This window comes from Barbus barbus (assembly GCF_936440315.1).
Source record: "Barbus barbus genome assembly, chromosome: 9".
NCBI lineage: Eukaryota > Metazoa > Chordata > Actinopteri > Cypriniformes > Cyprinidae > Barbus > Barbus barbus.
The window spans coordinates 20,595,625-20,610,444 of NC_136737.1; the positions used below are offsets into that span (position 1 = coordinate 20,595,625).

The following is a 14,820-nucleotide window of genomic DNA, read 5'->3' on the forward strand; positions in this document are numbered from 1 at the left end:
ACAGTGGATTTAGTCGGCTAAAATCTAATGGGTTTAGTTACAGTGCATTTATTAAGCATTTCTCTAAAATTTCCAAACTCATTATATAGGTTTGATATTGTTTTTTATCATGATAGACTGCAATTTAACTGCGGTGACACACAACATGCCTTTGATAAAATTAAATAAAACCACTTCTCATAAAGAACAAGAATATGGTCTTCTTTTTAATGAAATACCAATGGTTATATATAGGCTAATTATGCATTCTTTATAACAACTTGTTTATCATTCTTTCAAGCAGACATATTTATTTCTATAAATAAATTTAGATTAATCTTTAGGGCTACTAAAGTTTTTCAGTCAAGAGCAGTGAGTGATTGTATGTCTTTCTTTTGTTGCTTGATTAACATCAATGACTCGGACAATAGCAACTGAATTAGGCTGCTATCCCTTTAAAACCGAATGCACGGTGACGGATGCAATGTAGGCCTACTGATACACGTTCTCCCTACTGTTTACGTTCACAGCTGTGTTTACGTGAATACTCGTCAAAACGGACATTTCGACATCATTTTGTGTTTATTTCTCCGTTCATGCGACGTGAAAGTGTACTCGCGTGCTGTGAGACGCGCTTTCTGTGAGACGCGCTTTCTGTGTGTGTATGCTTCAGTGTCTGCACTCAGAAAACATGACCGAATTGAGTTCTCTCTTGCGTCGTCAGATTTATGCATATGTCTGCTCTCCTCTTACTCCCACATATTGACATGTTTTTATGTTTTATGCGCCGTGCAGCAAGTGTATTTTAGTTTATGTCCCGCCGGTTCATATGTTTGCATCTAACCTTCTATGCAGCAGATTCGTTCTGAATGAATCTCTTCCCAAATTGTCCCTCCCTAACATTTTAGATTAGATAGATTTGTCATAATTTTTGTCATTCAAAAAGTTTTCGTTCATTATCGTCTTGTTGTCGTCAGTGAAAAAAATGACGTTGATGAAAATTATGATAAAGTATTCGTCAACGAAATGAACACTGGTTGAGAGTGAGTCTTGATGGACCAGCACCACATCCTGGTGTACCACTGTTTGAAGAATTTATCTTCCAGAATAGCAGTAAGTTTTAGGAGCTCATTTTTAGTCAATCTCTGCAAGACAGACTTTTCAAGATAGGAGATGGACTAAAAATTAACTCCCAAAACTTACTGCGACATGGAGCTAAGGAGAAAATTTAGAACTTGAAAAATAAGAAAAACTGCTTAGTGGAACGCGTTTACAGTTTAAAAGCAAATAGAAAGTCCTATTTTTTTATTTCTTTTCTTTATATTTATTTGCAGATTTGCACATGTACAATGTTTAAAATGTTCATGACATATTAAAAAAATATATAGAAATTTTGAGCAGCTGCATGTTTGAGCAGCTACATTCCTCTAGGTCAAAGATGAAAAAAATGGGATTTACAAAATAATTTTGACTTGAGTTGTTTATTAATGAGTAACGTCTCTATTGAGAGAACATGCTTTTAATGTTAACAGGTTTACAGTGTTATTACAACATTTAACCACTTTTTATTCATTTAAAAATGGTGAAATTCTTTCAAATTTAAATCTTGTACAAGAACTACAGCAAAAAACAGTTTTGTTTTTTGTAGTTTGCTGTTTTTCTAAAAATATTTTAGAAATTGTATTTGAATATTACCAGTATTAACTTCAATGGATTTCATTAAATTCTTCGAACACGACTACTCAAAACGGTCTAAATTTATGAAACCTACACATTCAAAACATTATTACTCTGAAATTTTTAATGTAAATGTTAAGTGTAAGTAAAATGTTTAGTACTGTAAGGTCTTTCATGACACTACATTCGCTGGTGTGTGAATTTGATAGGTGCTTGATATAAAATAAATGGTGCTTAAAAAGTCCTTGAATCTGATGTTCATGAAAGAGTGGGAACCCTGCTTTATCTACAGCCTGGTCAAGTATTGTTATGGTGGAGAAACAATTTGAAAAATATCTTGTTTAGGCCCTGTCCCAAATGGCACCCTAAACCCTTGCGGTCTGAGTCCGCACTTTCGTGACGTAATGCCACTTTGACTGTCGGGTAGAAGGCTGCTGCGAACCTCGCCCCAGTGCGGGCTCAGCAGAAGTGCTGATTGAGGCTGCAAAGGGGGGCGCTCGTGAACACACTTTTGAACGTAAAAATGGCAAACGGGATACCCTACACTCTTGTTGACTTAACTGACATGCGCACACAGCCATTCTAAGTCAGTAAGACCGCAAGTGCACATGAAGTGTTCCATCTGGGACAGGGCCTTAATGGCATAAACATTGGTATGGTTTCCATCGTAATATACAATATGTTTCTTTACTTAACATTCCTTAATCCTTCTTTCTTCATCAACCAAGTAAAAACAAATTGCCATTTTGTAGTAAAGTCCATTTTGTGTTACAGCAGTATAAATCCTGCGGCTGATATTTGTCTCTTGAAATCAGAATTTATCAAACTTCAGGCAAGCAAATGTTGCCATTTTTTATTATCTTACACCTGAAGTGAAAACCACTTCAAAATTATCATTATTTTGAAGCTATGTTAGTTACACTCCGGGCCACGTGGAATCTGCATCCTAACTAATTAGGAGCATTTCCATTGATTATTCCTTAATTCATTACGTTAAGAAAGTCTGCAGATTCAGTGAGGTCCTAATGGGTTAATAGTCTCAATGGCTATAGCACATGAAGGGCTACTGCTTTGTACACCAGAATACATTGGTAATACGAAAAATAAATATTTTAGTTTGAACCTATTGGTAAAGTCCATTTGAGTTTCATGCATTCTTTTCAGTTGAGAGATACGACTGCATGTCACTTGTGAGAAAGAAGGTGGTGGATATTCTTAAAAAGGGAGGTATATAGATATCCATTCTCTGACAGCCGTCACCTGCGTGTAAACTCCAGGGAAGCCAAGTCGACCACAGCCATAACCCCAGCTGGTCACCCCAGCCAGAAACCACTGGCCGTGGGGTTCGCAGCACACCAGAGGGCCCCCTGAGTCTCCCTGCAGACAAAGACAAGACCACTGCGTTCATTGGTGTTTTTATGGAAGGTATGACATTTACAGAAGTCTTTTAAAAACTCAAGGATATGGTTGGGTTACATTGGGCTTGGTTACGTAATCAGCTTAAGAGGCATGGTGGATGTTTTAAGTGGAACAAAAGACTTTTAGAGCATTAAGTATCATTGGGTAAGTGCAACAGTGAAAAAGAAAAAGTGATTCAGATTTCTCCTACAAAGAGATGAATTCAGAACTGTTTAATACTGGAAACAAATTTTTGACCAGAAACTCACCAGACATGTGTCCTTGTCTCCTTCCATAGAGCCAGCACACATCATGTTGTTGGTAAATTCAGCACCATAAGCTTGCTGGCAGTCCAACTGATCAATGACATTAACCTGTGCTTTTTGCAGCAAACTGGTTATCATGCCTACATGGGATAAACAGACCATATGTCATAATGCACCTTGTCAAACAAAAGCAGTCGCAATTTTCCATATCTTTTTGGAAAAAGACTTAAAGTAGGGGAAGTATAGAAGAGTAGAAGAGCTGTTTTTTATGTCATTTTCACACTTGGTACGTTTGACCCAATCTTAAATCCCACAATACCAATGATGGATACCCAAGTGGTTTACTAATAGCATATAGCAGGGGTGGCTAACTTTGGTCCTGGAGAGTCACATGCCTTGTCCAAATACCCACACTTGCAGTCTTTGCACTTGACTACTTCTATGACGTATTTCCTGTATTTGGCCCAATTGTTCAAGTGAGGTTGAAGACCACAAGTGTGTGTAGACCTTTTCATTACATGATGGGAAGCACTTAGGTTATAGTGTTGTAAAAACGCAAGTGTTTACATTTTTATTTTAAATACTTTGCATATTAAAATCAACTTCTAAATGTCTATTCAGTAGTCCCTATAACATGATGCAATTTAATTTGTGGTGCATCTAATTAAGTGATAAAAACAGTTGCAAATGTACAAAATAAATATCACCACTACTCATCTTTGCACAAATAAATGTGCAAAACTTTGTTTTCTAACAAATTATTTGTAATATCTATTTATTATATTAATATTTAGCTTACATCGGAAAGGTTTCTGTGACCTCTTGTGAAATGTTGGCAAAAAGTCTCCGTTTATTTCCAGAACAAGATACATGATGGAATACGCTAAGCCTCGAATAGCGCTCCGGAGCAGTATTTGAGATTGGGATTTAGGGTGCGTTAAGGGCACTATGCTTTGGCATTTTAAAGACCTGGGACAGACTTGCACACTTGCTTCCAGGACAGTGGCTATTCAAGACAGATGTTGGCCACCTCTGGCACATAGCATTTCATATTTGGTTTGTTTTTACATCCATTACAAAATGTACAACAACTAATGTGAATCAAATTCCCTTTTCCATACAGATGGAAAATGTGTGGTTCCTTGGTGCACACATTAGTTTGAAAGACAGCTTCAGCATTACTCACACATTAAGGTCAATCGAACCTATGTCCGCACCAAAACGTGTAGGGTGAAAACGATATCATAAACTACTAGTATTAGGTTTTGTCTTGGTCACCTTGACCAACCACAAACTTACCATCCTCCCTCTCAGCACCCCATCCAATGATGTAGCATTCCATATTTTTGATGAAGCTATGCCAGGGAGAAGGCAAACACACAGTTTGGATGGTGTAGGACTTGGGGGCAGGGATAGAGAGTTCCACCAGGGTCACATCGAAGTCCATGGTGCTGCCATTGAAAGCTGGATGAGGGATGATCCTTTGCACTGGAATCACCAGAGCACCCACTCCAGACAAAATGACTGAGCCAAGACTTACCGTCCAGCTGGCAGGGTTCAGGCCACTAGTAACGAAAACAAAACAAAACACTAAATCTTCCCTGTTCAGCTCTGTCCAGATCTGAAAGTAGAGCATGTTGGGTAGATGTCAATCAAAGGTACACTACCCTCTGAAGCAGTGAGCTGCAGTTAGGAGCCATTTGCAGTGGATAAGCGTAGCTCCACAGCGGTGAGTGCGTTGGTACTGCAGACTGCCCACCCATGGCCATTCACCTCTATGGGCAGTGACACCACCAATAATCCTCTCCTGGCCCATAGCTGGACGATTCCCACAGTCTACAAAGTAATCAGTTGACCCTTTTATAGCTAGTTCAATGGGTCCTTAATAGGGGTAGATATATTTACATTTACACCAATAAATACAAGACATGAGGAATGCATGTACGGTCTGTTCAATGGGTTGTACAGTTGTGCAACTTGGTGTCAATCAGCCAACACAATGTTGAAAATATGCTATTCCGAAAAAACTATCAGTGCACTAAAGAACTCTGGGTTGTGAAAAGTGGCGACAGTACAACCTATTGAACATACTGTACCTCTACCCTTCTTTCATCTAAATTTAAAGGGGTCATGAACTGAGAAATCAAAATTCCCTTGATCTTTTGACACATTAGAGGTCATTGTGCTATTAAAAAATTCTGTAAGTTTCAGAGCTCAAAACTTTCTTGTTAGTCTAAAACAGCTTACATTGAAGCCATTCTGCCAAAACAGGTTGTGGAATTTGTGGAACACCTGCTTCTACATCACTGCCTGTTTATTTTTCATGAGTCTAACATCCAGCCGTGCAAGAGACATGATCAGTAAGGGAAGTCATCTTTCAATGTTGTTAAGTGGAGAGAAACATTTTAAATTTTTCTTGAAACACAAAATGACCAATAAAAAAAGTGTCAAGCACCAAAAGCAGCCCATATTAAATCTATAAACTGTCTTTAATTATTAATAATCTGAAGTTGGCAACCCTAACCACGACTGTGGTGAGACTCTTGAGCAAGACACTGAACCCCCAACTGCTCCTCAGGCCCCGCAGCAATATGGCTGCCCACTGCTCCCCAATTGTAAGTCGCTTTGGATAAAAGTGTCTGCCAAATGACTAAATGTAAATGTAAATGTGTGTGTGTTCACTGCTGTGTGTGTGTGTGTGTGCGTGTGCACTTGAATGGGTTAAATACAGAGCATAAATTCCGAGTATGTGTCAACATACTTGGCCACACGTCACTTCACTTTCACTTTGTTCACTTAATTTTACCACGGATTCGTTTAAAAACAAGGCACAATTTGATGCATGATTTTCAGAAAAATTTATACAAAAAGACAATATGGTGCCAACTATATTGGATCCAGCAGTAATGTCGCAACACACAAGTGTGAGTTTTTATTACGTGGTCACTATTGCTTTGTCTGTTATTACAGATCATTTGATATGTACTGAGTATTTATTCGTTTTTAATCTAAATCACAGCAGTGTCCATCCATGAAGGATGTAGGCTGTCAAGCTTTTAGTGGGCGTTTACTTCTACAGTCTAACACGCCTATTCAAACAGAGCGTTCTGATAAAGGGGGTTAAAAACAGGACAGAAAATTGCCTATTTTTATGTAAAAGTTTAGATAACATAAGAGCACCTCAGAGAGCAGTACAAAATAAAAAAAAAAACGAAGGTAGTTCATGACCCCTTTAAATATGGCACCTACCCTGACGAAGGTCTACTCTAGCTAGTTAACATTTCATTAAAGTGAGTGCAAACCAGAGTTAATGTTGTAGAGCAGGGGTGCCCAATCCTAGGATCAACTCTAGTGCCTGTCTGCAAAGTTCAGTTCCAACCCTGCTCCAACTCACCTCTTTGTAATAATTACGTGTTTGATTAGGTTTGGGGCTAAACTTTTCAGTAAAATGGATCTCCAGAAGCAGGATTGGGCATCCTAAAGACTGAGATTATGGATAGAGATTATTTACCACAGTTTTTCTCGTCAGCCTCATTGGGGCAGTCAGTGACTTTGTCACACTCTGGGTTTGTCTTGCTGATGCACATGTCTCCTCCACAGTTATAATTACCACTGCAGTTCCCAGGAGCAGGGTTATAATCATTACTAACTTGCTCAGAGGATGGGCTCATAACTTTTGCAATGTGAACCGTAGTGGTTGTGACACTAGGAACAGTAGGGGCGACTTGGATTGTTGGTGCAGTATTGGTGTAGCTCAGAATCCAGTTGCGGAGCTTGGTGATGCGGGAATAGACCCCAGGCTTGTTGATCTGTGCACATCCCACTCCCCAACTCACCAAGCCAGCCAGGAAAAAGCGTCCAGGGGACACTTCACATACCAGAGGGCCTCCGGAGTCTCCCTGAAGGACAAAACCACATTTAAAGCAGTTGAATATTTAATTTTAAAACACCTTTTAATCAAGCATTTTTACTAGCACTTTTACCTGACAAGAGTCCACCTTCCCTTGAAGAAACCCAGCACACATCATATTTTGGGTAAGTGCACCTCTGTATACAGTTGACTTGTTGCAAACTTTCGAGTCAATGATCTTCACGATTGCCTTCTGTAATGTAGAAGGCACCTCACCTGCTCAGGCACAAAGAGGAGTAGTCTTAAAAAGAGTAGTCTCAAGTAGTCAGACTTTTGACTTGTGGCAAAACCACTGGTCTTCATGGAATCTTAAGACTAAGAACTCGGTCAAGAAAAGAGCACCTAAGTGACCGAGTACATCTGAATAAAACCTAACAAACTCAAGCAAAAGTATATTCAGATGCTTTCCGCAACATCAAACATACTCACTGGTGTACTGATTAAGAGCTCCCCAGCCAGAGACGATGCAGTTTTGTCCAGGAATGAAAATATGAGAGGATGATGGGATACAGACTGGCTGAACATAAGAGCTGAACGTCAACGGTGTTTCCAACTCCAGCACGGTCACATCACTGTCAGTGGTCATTGGATCGTATCTTGGAGAGACAACCAGGGACTTGATGTTTATTATGGTGGCTTCGTCCTCCTCCCCACTGACTAGATTGGCTCCCACAAGAGCAGTCCAATCTTTTGGGTTGTTTTCTCTTTGGTATATAAGACGACATATTTAGACATGCATTGGTGTCTAGTGATGGGCTGATGAAGATTCTACAAGAATGATTCCTCACATTTCAAAACAGTGGGCAGCACTGACGAGCCAATGATTGTTGATGATAGATGCACCACAGGTATGACGGCCACGTAGTCTCAGACTGACCTGCCAAGGTAGCTCCCCGTGACGGGCGTTTTCACCACCCACAACACGGTTAGCCATGGCTGGACGTGTTCCACAGGCTATAAGAGAAACAGTGGTTAACAATCAAAGAACATAAATTAAGCTAGAACTAGCCACTACAATTCTATCGTTCTTTGGTTGCTAATGTGTTTTTAGTGCCTTTAGCATGTTTCTATGCATTCCCAAGGGTATTCTAGGTGATTTCTAGGTTGTTCTGGTTGGTTTATTTTAGCTTCTGGTCTCTGTGAAATTCTTGCCCCTAGATATAGCTTGTGTACATCTTAAATTTAAGTCTATTGTTTTTTTTGCCAGTATTGCTGTCCATTGGGCAGACACCCATAGAAGACTAATAGTGCACATTGTCTCATTATGTTGCACAATTTGATATATCATTCAAATGTGTACCAATATTATATACGTTTAATTGGGATTTGTGGTTTGTTCAAATCACTAACCGTGTCCTTGATGTTTGCCTTCACTGACCGTGATGTTTGCCTTAACGAGCACAACCATAAATACATGTTCCACTTTAAATTATTTTGATACTAAAATGTCAAATGTTATCAATTAAGTCCTTTACTTACAGCAAAAAATTAGTTCTTTAATGTACAAAAAGGAAACTAACAGCTAGTTCAAGTGTTAGCATAATAGCAAGATGTTGACACTTACAGCAAAAGGCTTCATCTGAACCATCAACACAGTCGGTTACAGAGTCACATTCTGGATTTGTTTTTGTGATGCACTCGCCATTGTCACAAGTGAATGTGTTCTCAGGACATTTACCTGCCATAAATAACAAACAAATCTGAGCACTCTAAGTTTACAATAATATGATCAATAATATATGATCTTACTTATGTCATTGCCAATCTCATAGAATGACTTTCCACTTGCTCCTGGAATTATAAAATAGGTCAAAATAACACTATTATTGACTTTATTGATTTTTTTTAAAAAATGTTAAGAGGAAAAAGGAAACTGGAGAGTACCAAGAAGGACAATGCCAGTGATCTCTCCATAATCTGGGATAACAATGGGTTTCCCATTCAACATTGCCTTCAATCCAGCGCGGAGGTGGTCTTGAACAAAACTCTCTGTATACCCCTGGACTTGAGGGATCAGGAAGACCAAACGTAGAGTGGTCAAAACATTTGTGTTGGCATTCCTAAAAGATATTACAGACAAATAACACAATTCCCCACCATGTGAAAGGAATAGTTAACCCAAAAATTTAAATTTGCTAATAAGTTACTTACCCTCAGGGCATCAAAGATAATATGAGTTGTTTCTTCATCAGAACAAATTTGGAGAAATGTAGCACTACTTCACTTGCTCACCAATGGATCCTCTGTTTTGAATGGGTGCAGTCAGAATGAGAGTCCAAACAGCTGATAAAAACATCCAAAAGTAATCTGCCTTCCATCAATTAATGTCCTGTGAACTGAAAAGCTGCATGTTTGTAAGAAACAAATCCATCATTAAAGCATTTGAACTTTGAATCATCACTCTGGATGAAATAACAGTCCATAATAATGCTTTTTCCAGTTAAAGTGTGATGGCAGATTATGTTTTTATCAACTGTTTGGACTCTCATTCTGACGGCAGAATATCCATTTGTGAGCAAGCGATGTGATGAATTTCTCCAAATCTGTTCTGAGGAAGAAACAAATTCATCTACATCTTGGATGGTCTGATTCAGATTCAGCAAATTAAAACATAGCGTGAAAGCAGTGTACCTACCCATATGCAACTATCTGGCAGTCAATAAAGTGACTTGCCACTGCAGAGGCACTAAAGATATTCCTGATCTGTAAAATAGTGATGACACCAAATCCCTTTTTACATCTGCATTTTATTGTTTTGAACTAATAAATTGTTCACATTAACATTCATGTCTTCTGGTCATACCTTTTCTTTCAGAGTCGCGGTCAGAACAACATAGAATCCTGATGTTTTATCTCGCAGATCTGGATCATAACTGAGACCTTCCAATTCCACTGTTTCCATGAAATAATGTTCCTCTTGTATTAAATACGCTAAACAAGGAAAACAAGGTTGGTTTAGGTTTCCATCGGTATCAGAATATTTTGATTCTTTGCACAAATGACTGAAAATAAATATATCGAGTTCACCTGTCATAAATCCCACAGCAGCCCCAATGATGAGAAGAATCAATATGGCAGCTAAAGTCATACATTTGCAAGTGGAGAGGTAAGCTGGCCGTGGATCACCCTCGGGCCACTTATTCAAGTCTTTCTTCTCCATTTCAGTCTATACAAAGACCTGCAACACAACCTGGACATCCAAACTGTAAAACACAAGAACACATGGAGGTAAGAAATACAGACAGATGACCAGGTAAAAATAGGATTGGGTTTTTAAGAGATCAAAATATTAGTTCACCAGCCAAAGAAAGAGACAATACTAGGTGTGGTTCCGAAAAGCCTAAACAAACCTCTGTCGAGTCGGAAATGTTATAACACAGAAATATGAAGCTTGCTGTTCCTGAATATATTGATATAGTTACTTTTCACTTCAGGGTTGTAAATGCCACAACAACTCTCTCATTACATATATCGACATCAAACAGACGATTAATGCCAATTAAAACTATTATTTGTATGCTTGCCAACAACCATGCAACAGTATCAAATAAAAAACAATATACTCCAATTAATCTAGATTATAATCAAATGGATAAAATATTTGAAATTAAAGAAAAATATTATATATAATAATTAAATACTTATGTCAGGTCACAACAACTACAAAAATGCATGCTAAAAACAGTAGGAGTATGCTCACTATATATCCCATCTAAAACATAAATTGCAAAATTATTATGTGCATGCATGCATGCAAAAAAACAGTGTAATGGTGTCAAATATAAAATAGCTATAATAATGTGCAACAAACAGATCAATTACAAAATGCAATATAATAATATTTTCGTTTTTAACATAATGAACATAGATATTTTACGTGACTATACAGTTAAAATACTATTCTGTGGAACTCGATGCAAAGCAATGCAAAAAGCCTATTAAAACTGACTCGGTGAGTGATAACTACTGGCACAGTTCACGCACCAATAACTAGTTCAGTAGCGTTGAATAGGTTGTTTCTCACCGTTTCAGACAGCATAAGGTCACTGAGGCGTCTGATCTTTACGTTGACGTCCGAATAAACCTCACGATAGGTTTGGAGACTATATAGAACGCGGCACTGTTATGCGGTAGGATTGCCAGTGGGCGGGGCTCCACACAGGTATCTCGTGTTTGATTGGTCGGTGCTGCGTTGTCCACATAAATCTGTTGTTTTTATAACAAAATCCTCAAATATTTCTAAAAATATTACTTTAAGACTTCTAAGAGATTTAGAGAAATAATAGTTGTTGCTCTTAGGAGTGGTTAAATGGGAGGGGGGGGGGGATCTAAAACAAATCCAGAAGCTTATACTTCAAGTAGTTTTACATTTCTATCTATCTATCTATCTATCTATCTATCTATCTATCTATCTATCTATCTATCTATCTATCTATCTATCTATCTATCTATCTATCTATCTATCTATCTATCAACGCTTCATGTGATTTTATCTTTCCTGTTTATGCCCTTATTTTGTATCTTTTTATATACCAACTTATTCTGTTATATTTTATATCTTTTACTTCATAGAATGGATTCTAGCTAACAAATCTACTTCTGATATGTATATAAGCTATCAAAGTCTAAATAAAAATGAACAGATATAAACAATAAAAACTCAGAAGTATATATGTAATATATATACATTACCTTTTTATTATACATTGATGTTTTCCCATGTTTCATGCATGTAGAATGTATTTTAGCTGATAGATCTGTTTGTCAAAAGTTATTTTTTATTTCTATATTAATTTTTATTATGATATAACTTTGTCATTATTCCCCCTTTTTTTCAACCTCATAGGTTTAATCTACTGTGCAAAATGAAATGCATGAATTGCAGCTTGTCACACTAGCCTGCCGCTCCTCAGACTTCTACTGACCTGGAATAGTATTAAGAGTTGGCGTGGCTTCAGACAGCAGCTCCTCTTACAGACCCCTCTAAAGTTAACCATCAGTTAACAGACCCTGAACCACTATAACTGAACACACTGATAAAATCTGGAAAGTCCTGCTGTTCAAAAGAGCATCAGTGAGGCAAGACACACTGAGCCTTTCATTCATAACTGCTAGAAAACTGCCATCACAAATGGAGGGACCAACAAATCTCAGTTACCACACACGTATTGCATTAAATATCAGAGTGGAAACTATACTGGATCTCACTAGTATATTGATGTACATGCTGTTTCCCACCTAAAGTCAATCCTGAGAGTTTACAAGTAGGGCTTTGTGGCTGTGCTAAGAAGCATGAATGGCTAATCTCAATCTGATATCCATCAAAAAAAGCCCTCTTCTTGGTGGAAAAACCCTTGTTTCCAAGCTTTTAGTGAAGGTTATAGAAAAACATGATTTGAGTGTATGTGACAGTAGTTATTCTGTTATACTTTAAAGGAAATGTTTACTCAAAAATGAAAATTTGCTGAAAATGTACTCACTCTCAGGCCATGCAAGATGTAGATGGGTTTATTTCTTTATGAAGAAATGTCAATTGCTCACCAATGGATCCTCTGTAATGGGTGCCGTCAGAATGAGAGTCCAAACTGCTGATAAAAACATCACAATAATCCAACTCCAGTCCATCAGTTAATATCTTGTGAAGTGAAAAACTGCATGTTTCTAAGTAACAAATACATCATCAAGACATTTTTAACATCAAACCACAGCTTCTGGCTAAAATACAAGTTCTCTATCCATAATATTGCTTTCTCCAGTGAAAAAGTCATCTCGTCTGAATTAAGAGAGGAATGCGCACATATAAATCACATTTTACGAGCAAAAACAGTCTGAAACACTTCTAAACAAATGTTTGTGGATTTTGATTTGAAAATCCAACAGATGATGAACTTCCACTGAAGGAAGTATTATTATGGATTATAGACTTACGTTTTTGCCATAAGTAACGGTTCAAAGTTAAAAAACCTTAATGATGGATTTTTTAGAAACGCTATGTTTTTCACTTTACAAGATGTTAGACTGGATGTTTTTATCAGCTGTTTGGACTCTCATTCTGACGGCACCCATTAACTGCAGAGGATCCATTGGTGAGCAAGTATAACAAACTGTATGGATGTTCTTGACAAAAGAAAAACATTATCCCAAATAGGGAAGGGTCCATAACCGAGTCTTTAATCTTAGGAATTAGTTTTGCAACTGTGAAACAGGGAAGACGACACCACAAAGGTAAACACAAACGTTTTCTCAAGGCGTCTCAGAACCAAAGACCTTCAAAATACAGTTTCCATTTAGATTATACAAAGATGTTCACTGAAAGCTTGCTGAATGTTCAACTGTGTTTGTACAAAAGCCTTCTGAGATGGTAATCCTGTGGGATCCACCCTTTGAGGTACAGGCATAATCTTCGTTTTTGCTTAATTTAGAAACGGTTATATCCCAGATGTTTATTAATGTCCAAATTAAGAAAACAACACTGAAAGAACTAGGGCAACATCACGCACCCATTTTCATGAACAGAAAACATGCCTTATAATTCAAACCATAATCAACACAAAACATATGAGTTTCATAAACCACAAAAACAAAAACATTTATCCTGAGTCTAAATACAAAATGTATTTTTCATGATTTCAGACCTAACAAAACCATCTATTTTCTTCACCGGACATCTACACAAAAACACAGATGAATATTATCCATCTTGCTGTTGAATGAAAGGGTTCGGAATGGCCTCCATGCCGTCCTGTGGACAGATCAACACGACGGACGTCCCTCGACATACAACCAGACCGAGCTGCCTGGTGTCTTCGGTCAGTTTATACTGATCATCAGGATCTGCGTAAAAAGTATGTGATCAGGAATCATGCACAACGACTATGTAGTAAAATAAATAAACATTAAACCTTGAATCTTATTAACTGTTTGATTAGAATAAAAATATAAACTATTAAAATAAATAAAAAATAGCTAAAAATGTAAAATTATTTCTATTATTTATTTCACAATCAGTCTGGAGATTTTACCTCGCATGTATTCAATGGTGCCATCCAACACAAGATTCAACAGCGGGTCGAAGCCTTTTAAGACCCCACTTGCTGAAAACAGGAAACAATGAATGTTAAATTCATCTTAAACATAATATAATGTCATTATATCATTTAAACCCTTAATTTAGCTCATAAAACAACTGTCTCACCTTCACGACCTCCTTGGAACTTTACTCTTATATGTTTGTCGATGTATTTCGACAAATCAAAAATACTCTCCTTCTTTTTCTTCTCTTTATCCTGAAAAGACCACGGATTATATATAATATATCACAGGCCTGTATAATATATATCAGACCATGTAGCTTAGCGCAATAATACACAACACAATACATCACATTTACAATAACCAGCTGGCTCTAGTGTGTCAAATTAAACTTTAAGAGCCCACAAGACATTTGTGTGTTTATATGTGCGTTTGTTTGTAAAAGCCACGTGTCTATAGAAGCGTTTATAAAGTGAACGGTGAGGAAACGTTTGCGCTACTCACCGCCATGTTCAAAACTCCTGTACGCCCCGCCCACTCTGCGTTGACGTTTGACTC

The 14,820-nt window shown here is 37.6% G+C and overlaps 2 protein-coding genes across 3 annotated transcripts; both read right to left on the bottom strand.

Moving 5' to 3' along the window:
- Positions 1-2,871: 2,871 nt before the first annotated feature.
- On the bottom strand, positions 2,872-10,390 carry tmprss9 (transmembrane serine protease 9; the record flags this gene model as incomplete). The annotated part of the gene is made up of 14 exons (XM_079425110.1): positions 2,872-3,033; positions 3,324-3,460; positions 4,620-4,885; positions 4,988-5,156; positions 6,832-7,219; positions 7,304-7,446; positions 7,660-7,934; positions 8,019-8,184; positions 8,795-8,908; positions 8,980-9,021; positions 9,115-9,290; positions 9,866-9,933; positions 10,034-10,161; positions 10,258-10,390. 14 exons carry the CDS (start codon positions 10,388-10,390, stop codon positions 2,872-2,874), a joined length of 2,367 nt encoding a protein of 788 aa, XP_079281236.1.
- A 2,332-nt stretch (positions 10,391-12,722) lies between these two features.
- Positions 12,723-14,800, bottom strand: lsm7 (LSM7 homolog, U6 small nuclear RNA and mRNA degradation associated). 2 transcript variants are annotated; one of them, XR_013784638.1, is made up of 5 exons: positions 14,767-14,800; positions 14,426-14,516; positions 14,253-14,324; positions 13,336-14,064; positions 12,723-12,782 (listed from the first exon to the last, which is right to left on the bottom strand). XR_013784638.1 is itself a non-coding variant. In XM_079424641.1 (4 exons), exons 1-4 carry the CDS (start codon positions 14,770-14,772, stop codon positions 13,922-13,924), a joined length of 312 nt encoding a protein of 103 aa, XP_079280767.1. In that variant the 5' UTR covers positions 14,773-14,800; the 3' UTR covers positions 12,723-13,921. The 2 variants fall into 2 exon arrangements, 1 of the variants encoding a protein (XP_079280767.1); XM_079424641.1 differs by having other exon boundaries at positions 12,723-14,064.
- Positions 14,801-14,820: the final 20 nt, after the last annotated feature.